This window comes from Leptopilina heterotoma, unplaced genomic scaffold (genome assembly GCF_015476425.1).
Source record: "Leptopilina heterotoma isolate Lh14 unplaced genomic scaffold, ASM1547642v1 Lhet_11, whole genome shotgun sequence".
Taxonomy (NCBI): Eukaryota; Metazoa; Arthropoda; class Insecta; order Hymenoptera; family Figitidae; genus Leptopilina; species Leptopilina heterotoma.
The window spans coordinates 3,879,947-3,896,988 of NW_025110829.1; the positions used below are offsets into that span (position 1 = coordinate 3,879,947).

The following is a 17,042-nucleotide window of genomic DNA, read 5'->3' on the forward strand; positions in this document are numbered from 1 at the left end:
AAATACCAAAAATTATAAATCGAAAATTCGTTTATTTCGTACTTTTTTCGATTATCTGGATAAGTGACTGCATCCATTAGTCCGGATAATGGGATCTCTACTGTATATATTATATAAATTAAATATTTTTGTTTAAATCAAACTTTAGCATTAGATAATTGAAATTAAGTAGCTTAAAACCTAACTTTAATTAAACAAAATCATCTAAAATTATTTTTGTAGTATTTCGCTTAAGTATAGTATAATTAATTCAAAAATATATTCGGTTTTGGTTTAACTAAAGAATATCTTTATAAATTTTATACTTGATGTTGTTTCAAACTTAAAAGTTGATTATGAATAATTTAAAGTCCATCATTAGGGATAGGAATCTTATTCATTTAATCCAGATGATTTATGCTCTCAAAATTGACAATAATATAGTAATAATCGAGTTTCTTTAATATAATATTTAAAAATGCAAGTACAAAATTGTACCTCGAGTTATCGAATTGAGCAGCATTTATGCTCAATAATTATAAAATTATGCGGCATATACACCCAGAGAAAAAATATATTTGACTCAGAACTAACTAGACTTTTTATTTGTTTCAAATAAATTTTATTTGGCTCCAATATATGTTTTATTTATTTCAAATAAAATTTTTATTTAAAACAAATAAAAAATCTAGTTAGTTCTGAGACAAATATACGTTTATTTAATATTAATTAAATAAATCGCTGCTCTGGAATCAAAATTATACCCTTTTTAATATTTTCACAAATTGCAATTATAATAATAACTGCGCAATTCAAAAATAGGAGAGAGCGGGGTTGAAAGTGCCGTTTAATTATATCTCAAAAACAAAAAAGATTTTTAAAAAATTCAAATGAGGGAAGTATTGTTTAGTGCCTGCGCAATACTTCTCTCATTTGAATTTTTTAAAAATCTTTTTTTGTTTTCTCCCCTACTTTTTGATGTGAACTTTAACACTAGACAACATTTTTTTAATTTATGCTTTTATGCTCAAACACATAAAGTTCCCAAACACATTAGAAACGTCCCCAAAGTTTTTAACGGTCAAATGAACAAAATCTTTTATCAATATAAATATTTTTAAAAACTGCCGTTGGCAATACGAAAATAAAATTATAAACATTTAAAAACTTTATAATTTTTTTTAACATGTGACTTAATATAATGATAATGACATTTAAATTTGAAGGTCAAAAAATTAATTTGCATTTGCATTTGCTTTTTTTGCATGAAGCTTGTGGTTTCTCATTAGGTATAATATATAATATAGAAAACTTTTTATATAATATTTAATATAAAAAAATGTGAGCAAAGTAAAAGTAAATATAGATGAAAATTCTGAGAAATGAAGAAAGTAGAAAAGAACTGAAATAGAAAATGTAATAGAAAATTTAAGCAATATAATTTAAATCAATATATAGATGACGTGCTCTTGAAAACTGCTTCTTTTAGAATTTCATAAAATGGCGCTCATCGGGAACTTGCACTGTAAGCATAGACGACATACCTTCGCTGAACTTTTAGAAAAGTATTTAATGGATGGTAGTTTATAAAAAAGAAAATTTTTACAATACTGCATAATTTTTGTAAAAAGTGGGCAAAATATTTTAACAGAAAAAGAAAATTTTCTCAAATAAATGTTTCGATGTATCGATTTTTGACGGTATCGATACATCACTAAAGAACATTTATTTTGAAAATTTGAATTTTAAATTGAAAATAAATGTTAACGTTATTGACAGATTTGAATTAATTACAATAATTACCAATTATATATTATAAAAGTTATGAAATTATTTCGAAAAATATTTTATATCGTCTTAGGAGAGCAGAAATAATATTTTAAATGAAAAATTTATGATTACTATCGATAGTCGAGCAGGTTTTATGTACTTCGACATCGTTCCATTTCATGTGTCTTTTTCGATAAAAAAAATTTCACAGAATCAGCTGATATTATTATATGTTGTATAGTCTGTTGTATAGTATAAATGACAAATATCAAAGTGTCACATCCTTAAAATTCAGGAATAAATATTTGAAATTTTGTTCTTGGAACGATATTCAGGTAAACTAATTCTAATATTATTTCATTTTAATCAAATCTTCCTGTAATTTTAATAAAAATGAAGAAAAAATCAAGAGTTTTACTAAAATTTTATAAAAAAAAAACATTTCAAGATGATTTTGCATTTTTGATATTTCATAAATTTATGAAAAATTATGTCGACATTGTCACAGTTTTTAATTATTTAATATTATTTGCGAATAATTCACTATTGCATAAAAAATTCAACTTTATAATTCAAGATTCAAAATAATTCATTTTTTATAACCTTTAAATAATATTCAAAAGCAAAGGGTTGAGATATTGCATTAAAATTAAGAAATTAATAAATTTGTTATAAATACTGAAAAAATAGTAGCTTTCTTGATGAATTTGAAATTACTAATTAATTTATTGTAATTTAAGATTTTTTCTAAACTATTTCTCCAGAATGTCTGACTATTTTACGGAAATGGGACGAACACCTTTAAATGATGGAGAGGCACCAAATCATTTAATGCACATGGCTCGATTTTTAAGGGAATTTGGATTTTGGGAAATGGATGAACAAAGTCAAAGAGTTCCTCCACCAGCTTCAAAAGAAGCAGTTAAGAATTTAACAGAAACTAAAATTACCGAACGCAATAAACAATGTCCAGTTTGTTTAAAGGAATTCGAAATTGAAAATTTAGCTAAAACTATGCCTTGCAAACACTCATTTCATAAAGAATGCATTCTACCTTGGCTGGAAAAGGTAAAATTATATTTTTGGTATTTTACATAAAAGAGAATATGATAATTCTCAGTTGTCATATCATTGAAAAAGAAAGGAAAGTTTGATTATTAAATTGAAATGGAATTTGATAAAAGTCACAGAGTTTTTTAAAGTTGGAAAAAGGAATTGAGATGGAGAGAGATAAAATTTTACTATACGAAAAGAAAGTAAATATCAAACTTTGTAAAAGTGTTTTATAATTTAGGGAGAAAATGTGACAAATCAAAATTTTGATAAACAAAATACAAAAATTTAAAAGAAATTATACAAAATTTAGTAATGTTATATAAAAATTTGATGTCTTTAATATTTGATACAACTAGACTAAATTTAGCATAAGTTTTTTTTACAGTTTAGTATTTTTTGTATAAAAATTTCGTTTTGTCGCATTTTCTTCTCAAATTAAAAATACTTTTATAAAATTTAATATTTATTTTCTTTCCGTGTATAATATTTAATTTTATAAAATTATTAGTATAGTTGATAATAAACTAAATCAATCTTTTATCAATGTTGACCATCAAAATACCAAAACAAGGTTGCCACAAAAATTGGATTTTGTTCTTTCCTGGCTTTCCTAATTTCTAGGCAGAATTTTGACATTTTTCATGGGAATTTGATTTTCAAAAAATTCAAATTTAAAACTTTTTGAACTTCAACTCTCTAAATATGAATTAGTAATAAGTTGTTCATTAATTTAAATTATTAAAAATTTCTACTAATTTTTAGTAACTTTCCACTAAAGTTTTAATAAAAAAAATTAAAACTACTAAATGAAATAGTAATATTTTACTAAGAATTAGTAGAAATTGTCATTATCATTTTTTTTTAATTAGTGTCGACTTTTCACTAATTTAAATTTAGAGAAAATATTTTATATGACATGCTATTGTAACTTTTCGAGACGCATTCCTATTCTCTAAAGTAAATTTGTTCGAACTTCAATTAAACAGAATTTTAGGTGGTAGAAATGTCCCTTATCCGTATTTTTATTTATCATAGTTATTAAGAGTCTTACAGCGTAGATAATAAAAATATATAATAAAGCAATTAGAATTTAGACAAATTTGCAACCATATTAATTTGTCAATAGTAGAACTTTTGTTTAACAGAATTTTATATTTCAGAATTCTATTTTATTCGAAACTTCGATTTTGCAAATTTTTATTTACAAGAATTTTCATTTAAAAGAATTTTCAAAATACAAAATTTACCCGTAATCGAATTTTCATTATACAGAATTTACATTAGGACAAATTTTAATTTCACGAAATTTTTTATTTACTACAATATTTATTAAACAGAAGTCATTTAAACAATTTTTTAATTGACAGAAGAATCATTAGAATGGATTTTTTCTTAGTCGAATTTTTATTTCTTAAAATATTAATTAACATAAAATCGATTTGAGCAACTTTTTATATATGACAGAAATCTCACATAACCAAAATTGATTTAGACAGAATTTGTGATTAGTAAAATTTATCGTTTGCCAGAATGCTCATATGCTAAAAATTTTATTTTATAGAATTTAAATATGACAAAATTGTTATATGCACGAATTTCTACCTTACCGACATCTCAAGCTGACGAAAGTTTAGTTGGCAGAAATTTAATTTGCCCAAAAATGCTCCATTAGTTAGAGAAAGACAACACATCTATCTAATGGAGTTTTGTCGGACAAATTATATTTCTGTGAACTAAACTTTCGTTAGCTTGAGATGTCGGCATAGTAGAAATTCGAGTATTTTACAATTCTGTCATATTTAAATTCTATAAAATAAAATTTCTATAGCATATGAACATTCTGACAAACGAAAATTTCAATAATTAGAAATTCTGTCTAAATGAATTTCGATTATGTGAGATTTTTGTCATATGAAAAGTTGCTCAAATCGATTTTATATCAATTAATATTTTGAGAAATAAAAAGTCGACTAAGAAAAAATTCATTCTAATGATTCTTCTGTCAATTAAAAAATTGTTTAAATGACTTCTGTTTAATAAATATTGTAGTAAATAAAAAATTTCGTGAAATTAAAATTTGTCCTAATGTAAATTCTGTATAATGAAAATTCGATTACGGATAAATTTTGTATTTTGAAAATTCTTTTAAATGAAAATTCTTGTAAATAAAAATTTGCAAAATCGAAGTTTCAAATAAAATAGAATTCTGAAATATAAAATTTTTTTAAACAAAAGTTCTACTATTGACAAATTAATATTGTTGCAACCCGAGTCGAAATTTAAGCCCTACTTTCACCCTGAATTTTCAGGGTCTATTGAGTGTTAGGAGTAGTAAAGTAGGGTCTAATTCTAATACAATTAGACCCTACTTTGACTCCCAAAATAGGCGGAAATTTGCCAATCTTCCATTTGGAGAAGCAAAGGAGGGTCTACTTCTAAGAAACCTTATACCGTACTTTTAAACCTCGTAGACCCTACTTTCATACTCCTAGACCCTACATTCTAAAAGAAAATTTAGAATTATTTTTTAATGCATTACTTGAAACACTGCAAATGCAAAAAGTACTCCAAATTCATAAATACTGATGTGTTTTGATGTCTATATACACTTCGTGTATATAGACGCTATAAAACACATAAAATTCCACTTTTACTCATCCCTAGTGCTTCAATTGAATCTGAGCAAATCTTCAAATTTTTCTTTTTCTAATTGTAGGGTCTAGGAGTATGAAAGTAGGGTCTACGAGGTTTAAAAGTACGGTATAGGTTTCTTAGAAGTAGACACTCCTTTGCTTCTCCAAATGGAAGATTGGCAAATTTCAGCCTATTTTGGGAGTCAAAGGAGGGTCTAGTTTTTAAAAATTGTATTGAAATCAGACCCTACTTTACGACTGCTAAACCTGAATAAGCCCTACATTTTCAGAGGCTAAGTAGGGTCTAAATTTCGACTCGGGAAATTTGTTTAAATTCTAATTCCTGTATTATATATTTTTATTATCTACGCTGTAAGACTCTTAATAACTATGATAAATAAAAAAACGGATAAGGGACATTTCTACCACCTAAAATTGTGTTTAATTGAAGTTCGAACAAATTTACTTTAGAGAATAGGAATGCGTCTCAACTTTTCGATAATTATTTTCATGATATCGATTTAATTATTTTCTAGAATTTAAAACCAGAATTCTTTTCTAAAATCTATTATTTTTAATAATTAAATTAAATAATAATAATAATAATAATTTTTTTTAAATTATTGAATTAATTAAAAAAAAACAGGAAGTTCACCTGAAATAATTATGAAAATCTCTTGTCTAAAATTCTATTTTACGAAATTTGATTATTGGAGAATCTTTCCATTAAATATATGACTACACTGAAAAAACATTTAACTGATTTCAAATAAAGTAAAATAAAAATTTATCAAAAACAAACGTCTTCAAATTTTCAATTAAAATGATTTAAAAACTAACTTCTTGAAAATTTTTAATTAAAATTAGTTTAAAATTCTAATGTTTTAAAATTGCAATTTGAAATCCTTTGAAATTCAATTATTTTTGGAATTCTTAAGTAAAATTATTCATTTAATAATTTATAAGTATAATAATTTTATGATAGTTTAGGAAAATCTAAAATATTGTAAATAAATTTAATTTCATATTCCATAAAATTCAATTACCTATTGTTAGAAATAAAAAATGTAAGGTTTTAGTTTTTTTTACAATTTTAAAGTTTATAAGACAAACAAAAATAAATTCGAGAAGATTTAAATCTTTTTAATATTTTTAAAGATGGTTGATCACAAAAATCCAGAATATCTTTATGAATTCTAAAGTTTTAATATTTTTCCAGTACTTTTGATAAAATTCCTTGCCCTTTTCCTGGCCAATTTTACTTTTCCTGAATTCCCTGATTCCCCTGACCCGTGGCAGTCCTATCAAAAGTATTAAATTAACTCATTTTTGGAGTCGATTTTTAATTTGGAAAAACTATTACACTTAACTTTCTAAATTTGTTATAATTTTAGAAAACGGTTGGAATGATCATTAAAAAAATACTTTGCTTTATTTTTCAGACAAATTCGTGTCCTTTATGCAGACACGAACTTCCCACGGACGATGAAAATTATGAAATGTACAGAAAAGAAAAAATTCGAGCAGTTCAAAGGGAAAAAGAAATAGAAATTCTACATGATTCCATGTTTTCATAGTGCAATAAAATTATTCAATATTTAAGAATTTTTTTTTGTCAGAAAGTAATAATTTTGTAAATAATATTTATAGCAAGAAAAAAATCTATCTAAAATACTTTAAAAATATTTTTTATGTAGAAAATAGAATTAAAGGACCAAATTTGCAATTAATTTAAATTGTAAATATTTTAATGAATTTTTTATGACTTACAAAAATATTTTAAAAACACAAGTTTGCATTCCTTAATAAGCTTTTCGTTTTTCTATCAGTCGTGTCAACAACTTTATCTGACAATTTTAATTGTGTTTATAAGTTTGTTTTCGACAATTATTCAATCAAAAATTGAATTTCGAGATTAAAATATCCAAAATGTATTCAATCACAAATGTCTTTAGAAATAGCATCCATAATAAAACATTTTGTTAATAAAGGCACTATAAATTGTCAGCTTCCTTCCCCATTTTTATAAATATTTACTGATAAGGCATCAGAATCTTGTATTAATTTAATTTAAAAGAAAATTAAGAAAATGGTTCCACATTATTGAAAAGAAATGACTCACCAATCAATGATTCACACACTTTGGAACAATGGATAATATATTGCCACCACCAATTCTGCATGGCTTCCAGTTCCTCCAGAATTATTATTTGCGCTTGAACTGAAAAATAGAAAAAATAGTAAATGGTAAATTAAATTAAATTTTACATTTAATTTGATTAATTTTTTAAAATCATTAATTACTTTTAAAAATACGATTCAAGATAATAATGAATTGTTGAACAAGAATTGTTGAGCAAAAAGTCAGATACTAATTCAAATTAAAAAAAATCTTAAATATTTCCCTCCACTGCCTCCATAACATATCTAACCTCAAAAAGTACTAACAAGTTGGAACAAGTAACTATAGAACTCGTATTCAAATATATTTTCTTAAAAAAAGTGAACAAAACCTCTAACTATATAATTTTCTTCAACTAATAAAAATTTATACAAAACTACTATAAATAAGAACAATTTTTACATCCAGGCTTGTAATAATGATGGATGATTTAATTTTCAACTTCATTTTGTATCGTTTGTATCACTTCTATTTATGTGTATTTGTATTTTTTTCGGCGAAAATTCAATAAATAATCCACCGTTAATCACTTATTGACAATAATTAATAAGAATTTTGTAAAAAAATAAATAAATTTTTACCATTTTAGAGCAAAAATCATGGAGTAAAAAAATACAAAAATACAAGAGGTAACAAAAATATTCGTCTGCTTGCAATGATGCTCGCCAAGTAGAATTTCAGTGTATTTCATGAACATCTTCACTTGTTTTGTCTAAAATTAAAAATATGTACACAATTAATTTATAGTCATTTCATTACAATAAACACCAAGAATTTAATGAAAAATTTATAAATTTTTACCACTTTGTAGCAAAAATACAGGAGGTGATAAAAGTTCGTTGGGACCAAGTTGGGACAATCTTCTGCAGTAAACACTGGGAATGAAGGAGCTACTCTGATTGGTTATTCAACACGTACTTCCAATTGGTTTATACAAGAGAAACAAGTGTTCTAATTGATCATAAATATTTTCATTTATTTAAACGCAAGAATTCAAACGGTAACTTTCAATATGAATAAAAAATTATTATCAATTAAGGACAAAAATTAAAAAAATATATTTTACCTAATTAGTGTTGTGTTAATTGTATAATGTTTACTTATTGCAAGGATCATATTCAGGCGAAGTAGCAAACATGAAAAATAGTGCCAGCCTAAGATTTATAAAATCCCTAACCTCCTTTTTGCCGCTTCTACCAACATGACAAAATAATATGAAATCAATATTCATTTATATTAATTATTATTTAGGAAACTAAGTAAATAATTTATAATATTGGAAAGAATTAGCATTATTAATAAACACTTTTTGTTTAAAATTAAGAGGTAGTTTTTTATTTTAAATGGTACTTTTAAAAATAAAGTATCACCTTTGTCAACACCCTGTTCACGTCTGCGCAGTACTCATCAGAAAAGTTATTGCGAATTTTATCTTCTTGTCAAAAGTTGTTATTTTCATTGTATTTTTGAGAATCCAACCAATAATTTTTCAAAATGAATAGGTTATTTGGTCGAGGTAAACCCAAAGAACCACCACCAAGTATTACTGATTGTATAACTGGAGTGAGTATGATTTAAAAATAAATAATTACTTTATAACCTCTAAAACTTCAAGTGTAATGATTCACACAATTTTTAATAATATATTAATAGAATAATTTATTTACTAAATTTAGACTAAATAAAAAAAACAATATTAATTTTTTTATATTACTAATTTGAAAAAATGCTTCTCTGATTAAAAATATTAAAGATATAATTGAAGTGACTTAACTACGTCATGACGTTTCACATCATAAAATTGCGAAACATATCTTTCAATTATCATATAAGTACTCAAATTGTTATCATTTTAGTTCCATAATTACAAATATATTTGAAAATTACTCAAATAATATATTCTGTTTGTTCAAATTATTTTTTGGATTATTGATTTTTTGTATAATTTCAAGGTCAAGCATAACAACAAACCAATAGGAAAATATGCATGTAAAAAAATTTTCTGTAGATTTACAGTTTTTTTACGAAATTTTATAGAAACTTGTAAAATAACGTCTTTAAAAGTAGTAAATTTAAAATCCCTTTTATAAAATTAATACTTTCAGAGTGTCAATTTTATAATTTTCTATAAAATTGCTACTCTGAAAATAGGTAATAAAAAGACAAAAATATTACCTACTTTCAAAGTAGTAAATTTAAAGAAAATTGTAAAATTGATACATAAAAATACTAATTTTACAAAAGGGATTTTAAATTCGCTACTTTTAAAGACGTTATTTTACAAGTTTCTATAAAATTCCGTAAAAAACTGTAAATCTACAGAAAATTTTTTTTACAGTTTGTATAATTAAGTAAATAATATTATTTATTGATTCAATTTGAAATAAAAAATATTTTCTTATAGGTTGACAGTAGAGCAGACAGTGCAGAAAAGAAAATAGCGAAATTAGATGCAGAACTAAAGAAATATAAAGATCAGATGGTTAAAATGAGAGATGGTCCAGCTAAAAATGCAGTAAAAGCTAAAGCAATACGTATTCTTAAGCAAAGAAAAATGTATGAATCACAAGTGGACAATTTAAGGCAACAAGCATTTAATATGGAACAAACAAATTATGCTACACAAACTCTTAAAGATACTCAAACAACTGTTATTGCTATGAAAGAGGGTGTTAAACAAATGCAGAAGGAATTTAAGAACATTAATATCGATCAAATAGAGGTAAATTATTTTTTCATAAAATAGCTTTTGTGTTAATAAAATATTATGGGAAAAAATGCTTTTAATAAATAAAATATGGTTGAAAAATAACTATTTTTAAGTAAATCGTTGTTTTATATTATTACTTATTTAATTTAAACACTTTCTAGGATATGCATGATGATTTAGCTGATATGCTAGACGAAGCTAATGAAGTGCAAGAGGCAATGGGTCGAAGTTACGGAATGCCTGAAATTGATGATGATGAATTGGAAGCAGAACTTGATGCTCTAGGGGATGATCTTGCCTTGGAAGAAGATACTTCATATTTAGATGACGCTATCAAAGCACCTAGTGCACCTGATAAGGAACCAGGTGCCACGTCAATCAGAAATAAGGTATATGCTAATATTATTCAGGGCTCGAAGTAGGTCCGTAAATCCTGAAAAAGTCCGTAACATTGCTTCAAGTCCGTAAAGTCCGTAATTTCATTCAAACAGGATGAAAAGTTCGAAAAATTGTACGTTATAATTTGGAGAATTTTAGAGAAATTACAAATGATTGCAGAAATTCAATTATTTTTAAAAGTAATAAAATTCTTCGCAAAAATTCAATTATGTTCAAAAATTTTTTTAAATTCTCGTCGAAATTTCAATTATTTTTAGAAATATTAAAATTCTTCTCCGAAATTCAATTATTTTCAAAAAATCTAAAAAACATTGTCAACATTTCAATTATCTTTATAAATAAATAGCAAAATTCTTTTAAAAAATACAATTATTTTCAAAAAATTTTATTAAAATTCATTAAAAATTTTTAATTATTTTCATCATTAACAATATTTATCACACGAATTCAATTATTTTCTAAAGTAATAAAATTCAATTACTTTCAAAAATTATAATAAAATCCATTGCAAAATTTGAATTATTTTCAAAAGTAATAATATTCTTCGCAAAAATTAAATATTTTTCAATATCTACAATTTTTATAAAATTTGCCATAAGAATTTAATTATTTAAAAAAAAATTTAATAAAATTCTACAAAAACTTTTAATTATTTTTAAAAAATAATAAAAATTTCACAAGAATTTCATGAATAACAGATTTTTTTTTATAAATTTCTTCGCAATCATTCAACTATTTTCATAATTAATAAAATTTTTACCGCGATTCAATTATTTTCGTAAATAATAAAATTCCTTTTAGGAATTCAATTATTTTCAATAGAATTTTAATCGAATTCCTCGAAAAAATTCTTAAAAATTTTATTAAAATTCGTCCAAAGAATTTAATTATTTAAAAATTTGTTGATAAAATTTTTAATAGGAATTGAATTCCAAGAAACATTTAATTATTCAATAAATTATTTATTTTTGTATTTAAATAATTGAATTCTGGTAAAATTTTCTCATAAACATTGATTTAAAAATAGATTTCAGTTAAAATCTTAGATTATAATAATTGAATTCTTTTCGAAGAATTTCATTAAAATTTTAAAAATAATTGAATTTTATTGAGACATTTTTTTAAAAATTGTCTTAAAAATAATTGAATTTCTACCAAGAAAAGTTTTATCAAAACTTTTTTAAATGTTTGAATTTCTGCTAAAATTCTGATATTTTTGAAAATAATTGAATTCTTGCGAAGAATTTTATTAAGACTTTTTAAAAATAATTGAATCTCTGCAAAGATTTTTGTTATTTTACGAAAATATTTAAATTCTTACGAAAAATTTTATTAAAATTTCTGAAAGTAATTTTATTAAAATTTTTAAAAATAATTGAATTCCTGTTAATTTTTTTACAAGAATTTAATTATTTTTGAAAATTTTAATTTAAATTCTTCACAAGAATTCAATTATTTTCATAAATAATAAAATTCAATGCAGAATTTCAATTATTTTTAATCGAATTTCTCGAAAAATGTAATTATTCTTAAAAATTTTATTAAAATTTGTTGATAGAATTCATTTATTTGAAAATTTGTTGATAACAATTTTTATGGGAATTGAATTTTAAGAAACGTTCAATTATTCCATAAATTATTTACTTTTTATTTTAATAATTGAATTCTAGTAGAATATTCTAATAAAAATTGATTTTTATTTCATAAAAATGAATTTCAGTTAAACTTTTAGATGATAGATTATAGATTATAGCTTGAATTTTAAAAAATAATTGAATTTTGTAATTAATGTTTTTGAAAAAGTTTAATTGAGTTTTTTTAATATTATTTTTAGTTTATATTTTCTAATATTTATTTAATTAAAGAATTTACGAATAATTGAAATTTTGTAAAATTGAATATTGCGTAAAGAAATGAATTTGAAAATTGTCAAAGAACTTTTTCGTAAATTATTAAAAATAATCGATATAAAGAAGAATTTTAGATAAAAATTCTTAAAAATATTAATTGAATTGAAAAATGATTTTATTTATTATAAATTATTTTTATTAATAATTATTATTAATTGTTATAAAACATGAAGAAATCGATGACTTCGAGTCGAAGACTCAGAGTTATCGATTTCTTCATGTTTTATAGTTATGAAAAATTGAATTTCTAGTTTTAAGTAAAATGTTCTCTTATTTGATTCGGCCTGATTCTATTTTTGTCAGTTGGTCCGTAAATGGTCCGTAATTTTTAATTTTTGGTCCGTAAAGTCCGTATTTTTAAAAAATACTTTCACTGCTTCGAGCCCTGTATTATTATTTTTCATTTAATTTATCGAACTTACATAACAAATAAATTAGAAGTTTTATTAATAATTGTATTAATAAATAAGTACATATGTTTATTTATATAATGTCCATTTAGTAATATATTTTAGACAAAATATTTTATTTTTTTATTAAAATATATTTCTTGTACTTCATTTTTTTAGGTACTTTACATTAATTTCTTTACATTTCTATTTACAGGATGGTGTCTTAGTAGACGAATTCGGCTTGCCACAAATACCAGCGAGTTAATTTTAAATAATCAGTATTAAGTGTCTTGTATTTAGATCACTTTCCAATTGTTAAATGCTTTATCCACACAAAATGGCTTTTACAATTAACTCTTTTTTTAAAAATAATATATAATATAACGAATGTTAATTTTCATTAAATTTAACAATGTACAAGCAATGCAAAACAAATTTTAAATAAAAATAACTTTATAGCTGAGATTTGGTATTGCATTTTTAAAAGTAGAATTCTAAATTAGCCGCAATCTGGGTTCATTTATAGGTTTTTGTTTTTGAAGTTCCATGTATCCTTCGTAAACATTAATGGCACTATTTCGGCTCTCTCGAAAGTGATCTTCCTCGAAATTATCGACTTGAAGGTAATGATGAACGTGAGCCTGATAAAATAGTAATTAATTAATTTAAGTTTTAACGAAATATTGTTTTTGAAAATTTACCTTTTTTTTATAGAGTTTATCGAATTGCCGAATTACTTCGAGCAGCATTGAAGACATTGATGTGGAATTGACAAGACTAAGAAGAGATACAGGATGACCTGCTGGAGGAACTGAACATAAGCCAACTTTCATTACTTCTTTACTCCACTCGGTAAAATTCACTTTGTTTTGAAATCTAAAATATTCAATTCGAAATAATTAAGAAAAATTGTTAATAATTCAAATATTAATTTGAATCTGAATAAGTAAATAAATATAGTGCGTCACGTTTGGAGAAAAAGCAATTTATAAATTATAAATTTTGAAACTGTTTCAATTAGGCTTCTGATTTTTATTCAAGTCAATAATTTTTGAAAATATTAAATATCGAAAAAATATACCTACTGTTTATTTAAATGAATTTTCGGAACAAAGCAAGTTTATAAAAAACTGATAAATCTATTTTTGAAACTTTTCATAATAGGTACAACATATAATTTATAAAAATTATGTTTAAGAAAAAAAAAGAATTTATCACGTTTTGCTGAATTTTAAATTCTTTGTAAAATATAAGTAAATAACAAAATACAAAGATTGAAGTTTGAAATAATTCAACTTGAGATTGGTTAAAAATATCGAATTTCAAATTCATATTGTTTAAAATTTGGATAAATTAAAATTTAGATCAACTAAATTTGAACTTAATTAGAAATAAGACGTATTTGTATTTACAAATATTGGAAATTGTTGACGAATTAAATTCAGATTCAACTATGAGTTAAATCGATGGAAGTTTTAATAAATTAAAATTAAAAACAAATAAAAATAAAGATAAATTTAAAATAGGTGAAAAGGTGACAGTCTGTGATCCTTGTTAATAAAAATGTGAATTTATCACTCAATAATAAAGATAATAATACTAATATTTTATGTTTTATTATTATTCTTGAATATAATTTTATAAACTTACCGTGAAATATTTTTTCTTATATCAGTAAGTGAGGTATCACCTCGAACAATGTGAGCTGCACCAAGAATCACCGAATCAGTTTGAAAAGGGTCAGCTTTTATCATTTGATTATTTCTTGACCATGCATTTGTAAACAGTTCATCTAGAAATCTTTTTAATAAAAAAAATTTTACAAACTTATAGAAAACATAGGAATTGTAAACAGTTATAAAAAAAAGCATACCTAGTTTTTTGGGACATTGCAATCGCAGGCGCCGTCAGTGTAGCGGGACTTACACTACTGAATATATAATGCAAATTTGGATACGGAACAAGATTTGTTGCAAGCTCATTCATATCTGTATTTAGACTTCCCGAAAATCGTGAACCACTGTTTCAAACAAAAAAGAATACGTAAGTGAAGTTTACAACGTTTTTAATCGACGATTAGAAGAAGAAAAATATTTTTTACTCAGAAAATAATATTATGTTTAATTGTTTCATTATTTAAGAGGCCTTGTACGGTTTCGAACCAAAATTACATAAAACTTCACAACCAGAATTAATTTTGACTAAACCGATTACAGAAAAAGAGCAAACATTTAACCGTACAAGGCCTCTTAAATAATGAAACAATTAAATTATGACGGTTCAATTATAACAACAATATTAACCGTACAAGGCCTCTTAAATAATGAAACAATTAAATTATGACGGTTCAATTATAACAACAATATTATGTTTAGTTTACAAATTTTTCTTTTTCAAGTTATTAATTAAAAAACATCGTAGAAATTTCTTTTAGACAAAAAATTGAATAGAAAAATATTTTTTTCTTATAAATCGTAGATTAAAAACGTTATGAATTTCACCAAAGTAAAAAAATGTTCAATTTTCTTATCTAAAATAATAAAAATGTAAATTTTACAATTTTTTTAACAGACCTCGTTAAATGCAGAAGCATATTAACGATAATACTGTTCATATCCTGAAACGGTCTACATGAAGCGTTGTACTTGGCTTGATCAGAATTTTCCTTTTTCTTCGTGTGTCCATAGCAAATATCTTGAAGAGCTTTATTCTCCGCAGGGAAAACACAAGTTGCAAAATCTGTAAGTTGTTTTGTTGCTAAGAGAACATTGTAAGGAGACGTAATTACATCTTCAGTTCCAGCAGGATATACACACGTCACAAATCTATCGATTTTTTTAAAAAAAGATTAATTTCCAAGTATGAAACAGCAAAAAGTAATAATAATAATAATTAAATGAATTCAAGAGTTCATTGTTTGTATAAAAAGTTACTTAATTTAAAAATGAATTAATAAATACCTATCAACGTGATTATAATTATCAGCTAATATTTTTAAAGTCGCTGTTCCTAAACCTGAACCTGTTCCACCACCGAGAGAATGAGTTATTAAAAATCCATGTAAACAATCACATTTTTCGACAGTTTTTCTAATTGTTTCGCTAATTTCATCGTGATAATTTCCACCATGCGTATGATAACCAACAGCCCTAAGTATAAATGATTTATTTTAGAAAAATTCTTCAATTAATAATAATATTTTCAAAATATATTTACCAATTGTTCGCTGAACCAGGATAATTTGTAACCGTACAAGTTTGATCGAATAAATTTCGTAATGGACCTTGCTTAAAACGGGCGACAACACTATCTTCCATATCAATCAAAACTGCCTATAATTCAACAATAAAATAAAATTTTAATCTTTTATAAACACAATAATCGAAAATAATAAGCAAACTTTCTTACCCTCGCTTTAACTTTTGCTGAAACTAATTCAGAAACTGTTTTAAAGGCTAAATCACTGTTAAATTTTGGCACATAAAAGAAACTGTTGAACGCATCACAGAGATCATTTATATTCTTGTTGTAGTTCTTTTGAGTTTTAAGAAAATTAATTTCATTACTTGTTGTTTGAATTCCATACTCGTGTAATACTAATGGCCAAAAAGCAGAACCAATTTGATTTCCGCACTGTCCGACTGAAATATGAAAAAAAAAATGTAAATAACAATGGTAATTAACATATTTAAAAATTTAAAAATACAATTGTTTATCGATTCTAAAAAATAACATAATTTGACCTAGACATAATTGTGAAAATTATTATAAATGCATGTGTATTGATTTAAGTTTTAAGGTTATGTACTCCCATGTGGATAAACAAAATTAAAAAGACTTTTTACCTTGAATTGTAATAAATTGACTCATAATTGTGTTTGATTTGTGTAATATTATTAAATTTTATTTACATTATAAATTATAATAAATAAGAGAAAACTTTGATCACTTTTATAAAAAGAATAATGTTTTTATTTTGACAGTCTAGCAGACAACAATAAATGTAAATTG

The 17,042-nt window shown here is 23.9% G+C and overlaps 4 protein-coding genes across 5 annotated transcripts in view; 2 read left to right on the forward strand and 2 right to left on the reverse strand.

Moving 5' to 3' along the window:
• The window catches only part of LOC122504336 (E3 ubiquitin-protein ligase RNF181-like), a 250,891-nt gene extending 243,459 nt beyond the window's left edge, over window positions 1–7,432 (forward strand). Inside the window, exons 1-3 of one of the 2 annotated variants that reach the window (XM_043615416.1) lie at window positions 1,946–2,084; window positions 2,514–2,817; window positions 6,881–7,432. In XM_043615416.1, the coding sequence (XP_043471351.1) occupies window positions 2,515–2,817; window positions 6,881–7,015 (438 nt within the window). In that variant the 5' untranslated portion in view covers window positions 1,946–2,084; window position 2,514 and the 3' untranslated portion in view covers window positions 7,016–7,432. Of the gene's footprint in view, window positions 1–1,945; window positions 2,085–2,513; window positions 2,818–6,880 lie in introns of those variants that run through there. The other variant, XM_043615408.1, reaches the window with a different exon arrangement.
• Window positions 1–7,660, reverse strand: part of LOC122504311 — a 144,043-nt gene extending 136,383 nt beyond the window's left edge. Inside the window, exon 1 of the mRNA XM_043615376.1 lies at window positions 7,561–7,660. The gene's annotated coding sequence lies outside the window, so the exon portion shown is untranslated. The remainder of the gene's footprint in view (window positions 1–7,560) is intronic.
• A 1,345-nt stretch (window positions 7,661–9,005) lies between these two features.
• Window positions 9,006–13,494, forward strand: LOC122503534 (charged multivesicular body protein 5). The gene is made up of 4 exons (XM_043614111.1): window positions 9,006–9,183; window positions 10,025–10,342; window positions 10,492–10,719; window positions 13,246–13,494. Exons 1-4 carry the CDS (start codon window positions 9,115–9,117, stop codon window positions 13,294–13,296), a joined length of 666 nt encoding a protein of 221 aa, XP_043470046.1. The 5' UTR covers window positions 9,006–9,114; the 3' UTR covers window positions 13,297–13,494.
• Window positions 13,258–17,039, reverse strand: LOC122503496 (tubulin epsilon chain-like). Its single transcript, XM_043614067.1, has 9 exons — window positions 16,877–17,039; window positions 16,440–16,672; window positions 16,248–16,363; window positions 15,992–16,180; window positions 15,605–15,856; window positions 14,905–15,051; window positions 14,682–14,831; window positions 13,733–13,907; window positions 13,258–13,672 (listed from the first exon to the last, which is right to left on the reverse strand). The coding sequence occupies exons 1-9, from the start codon at window positions 16,899–16,901 to the stop codon at window positions 13,526–13,528; spliced, it is 1,434 nt and encodes a 477-aa protein (XP_043470002.1). The 5' UTR covers window positions 16,902–17,039; the 3' UTR covers window positions 13,258–13,525.
• Between the last annotated feature and the right edge of the window lie 3 nt (window positions 17,040–17,042).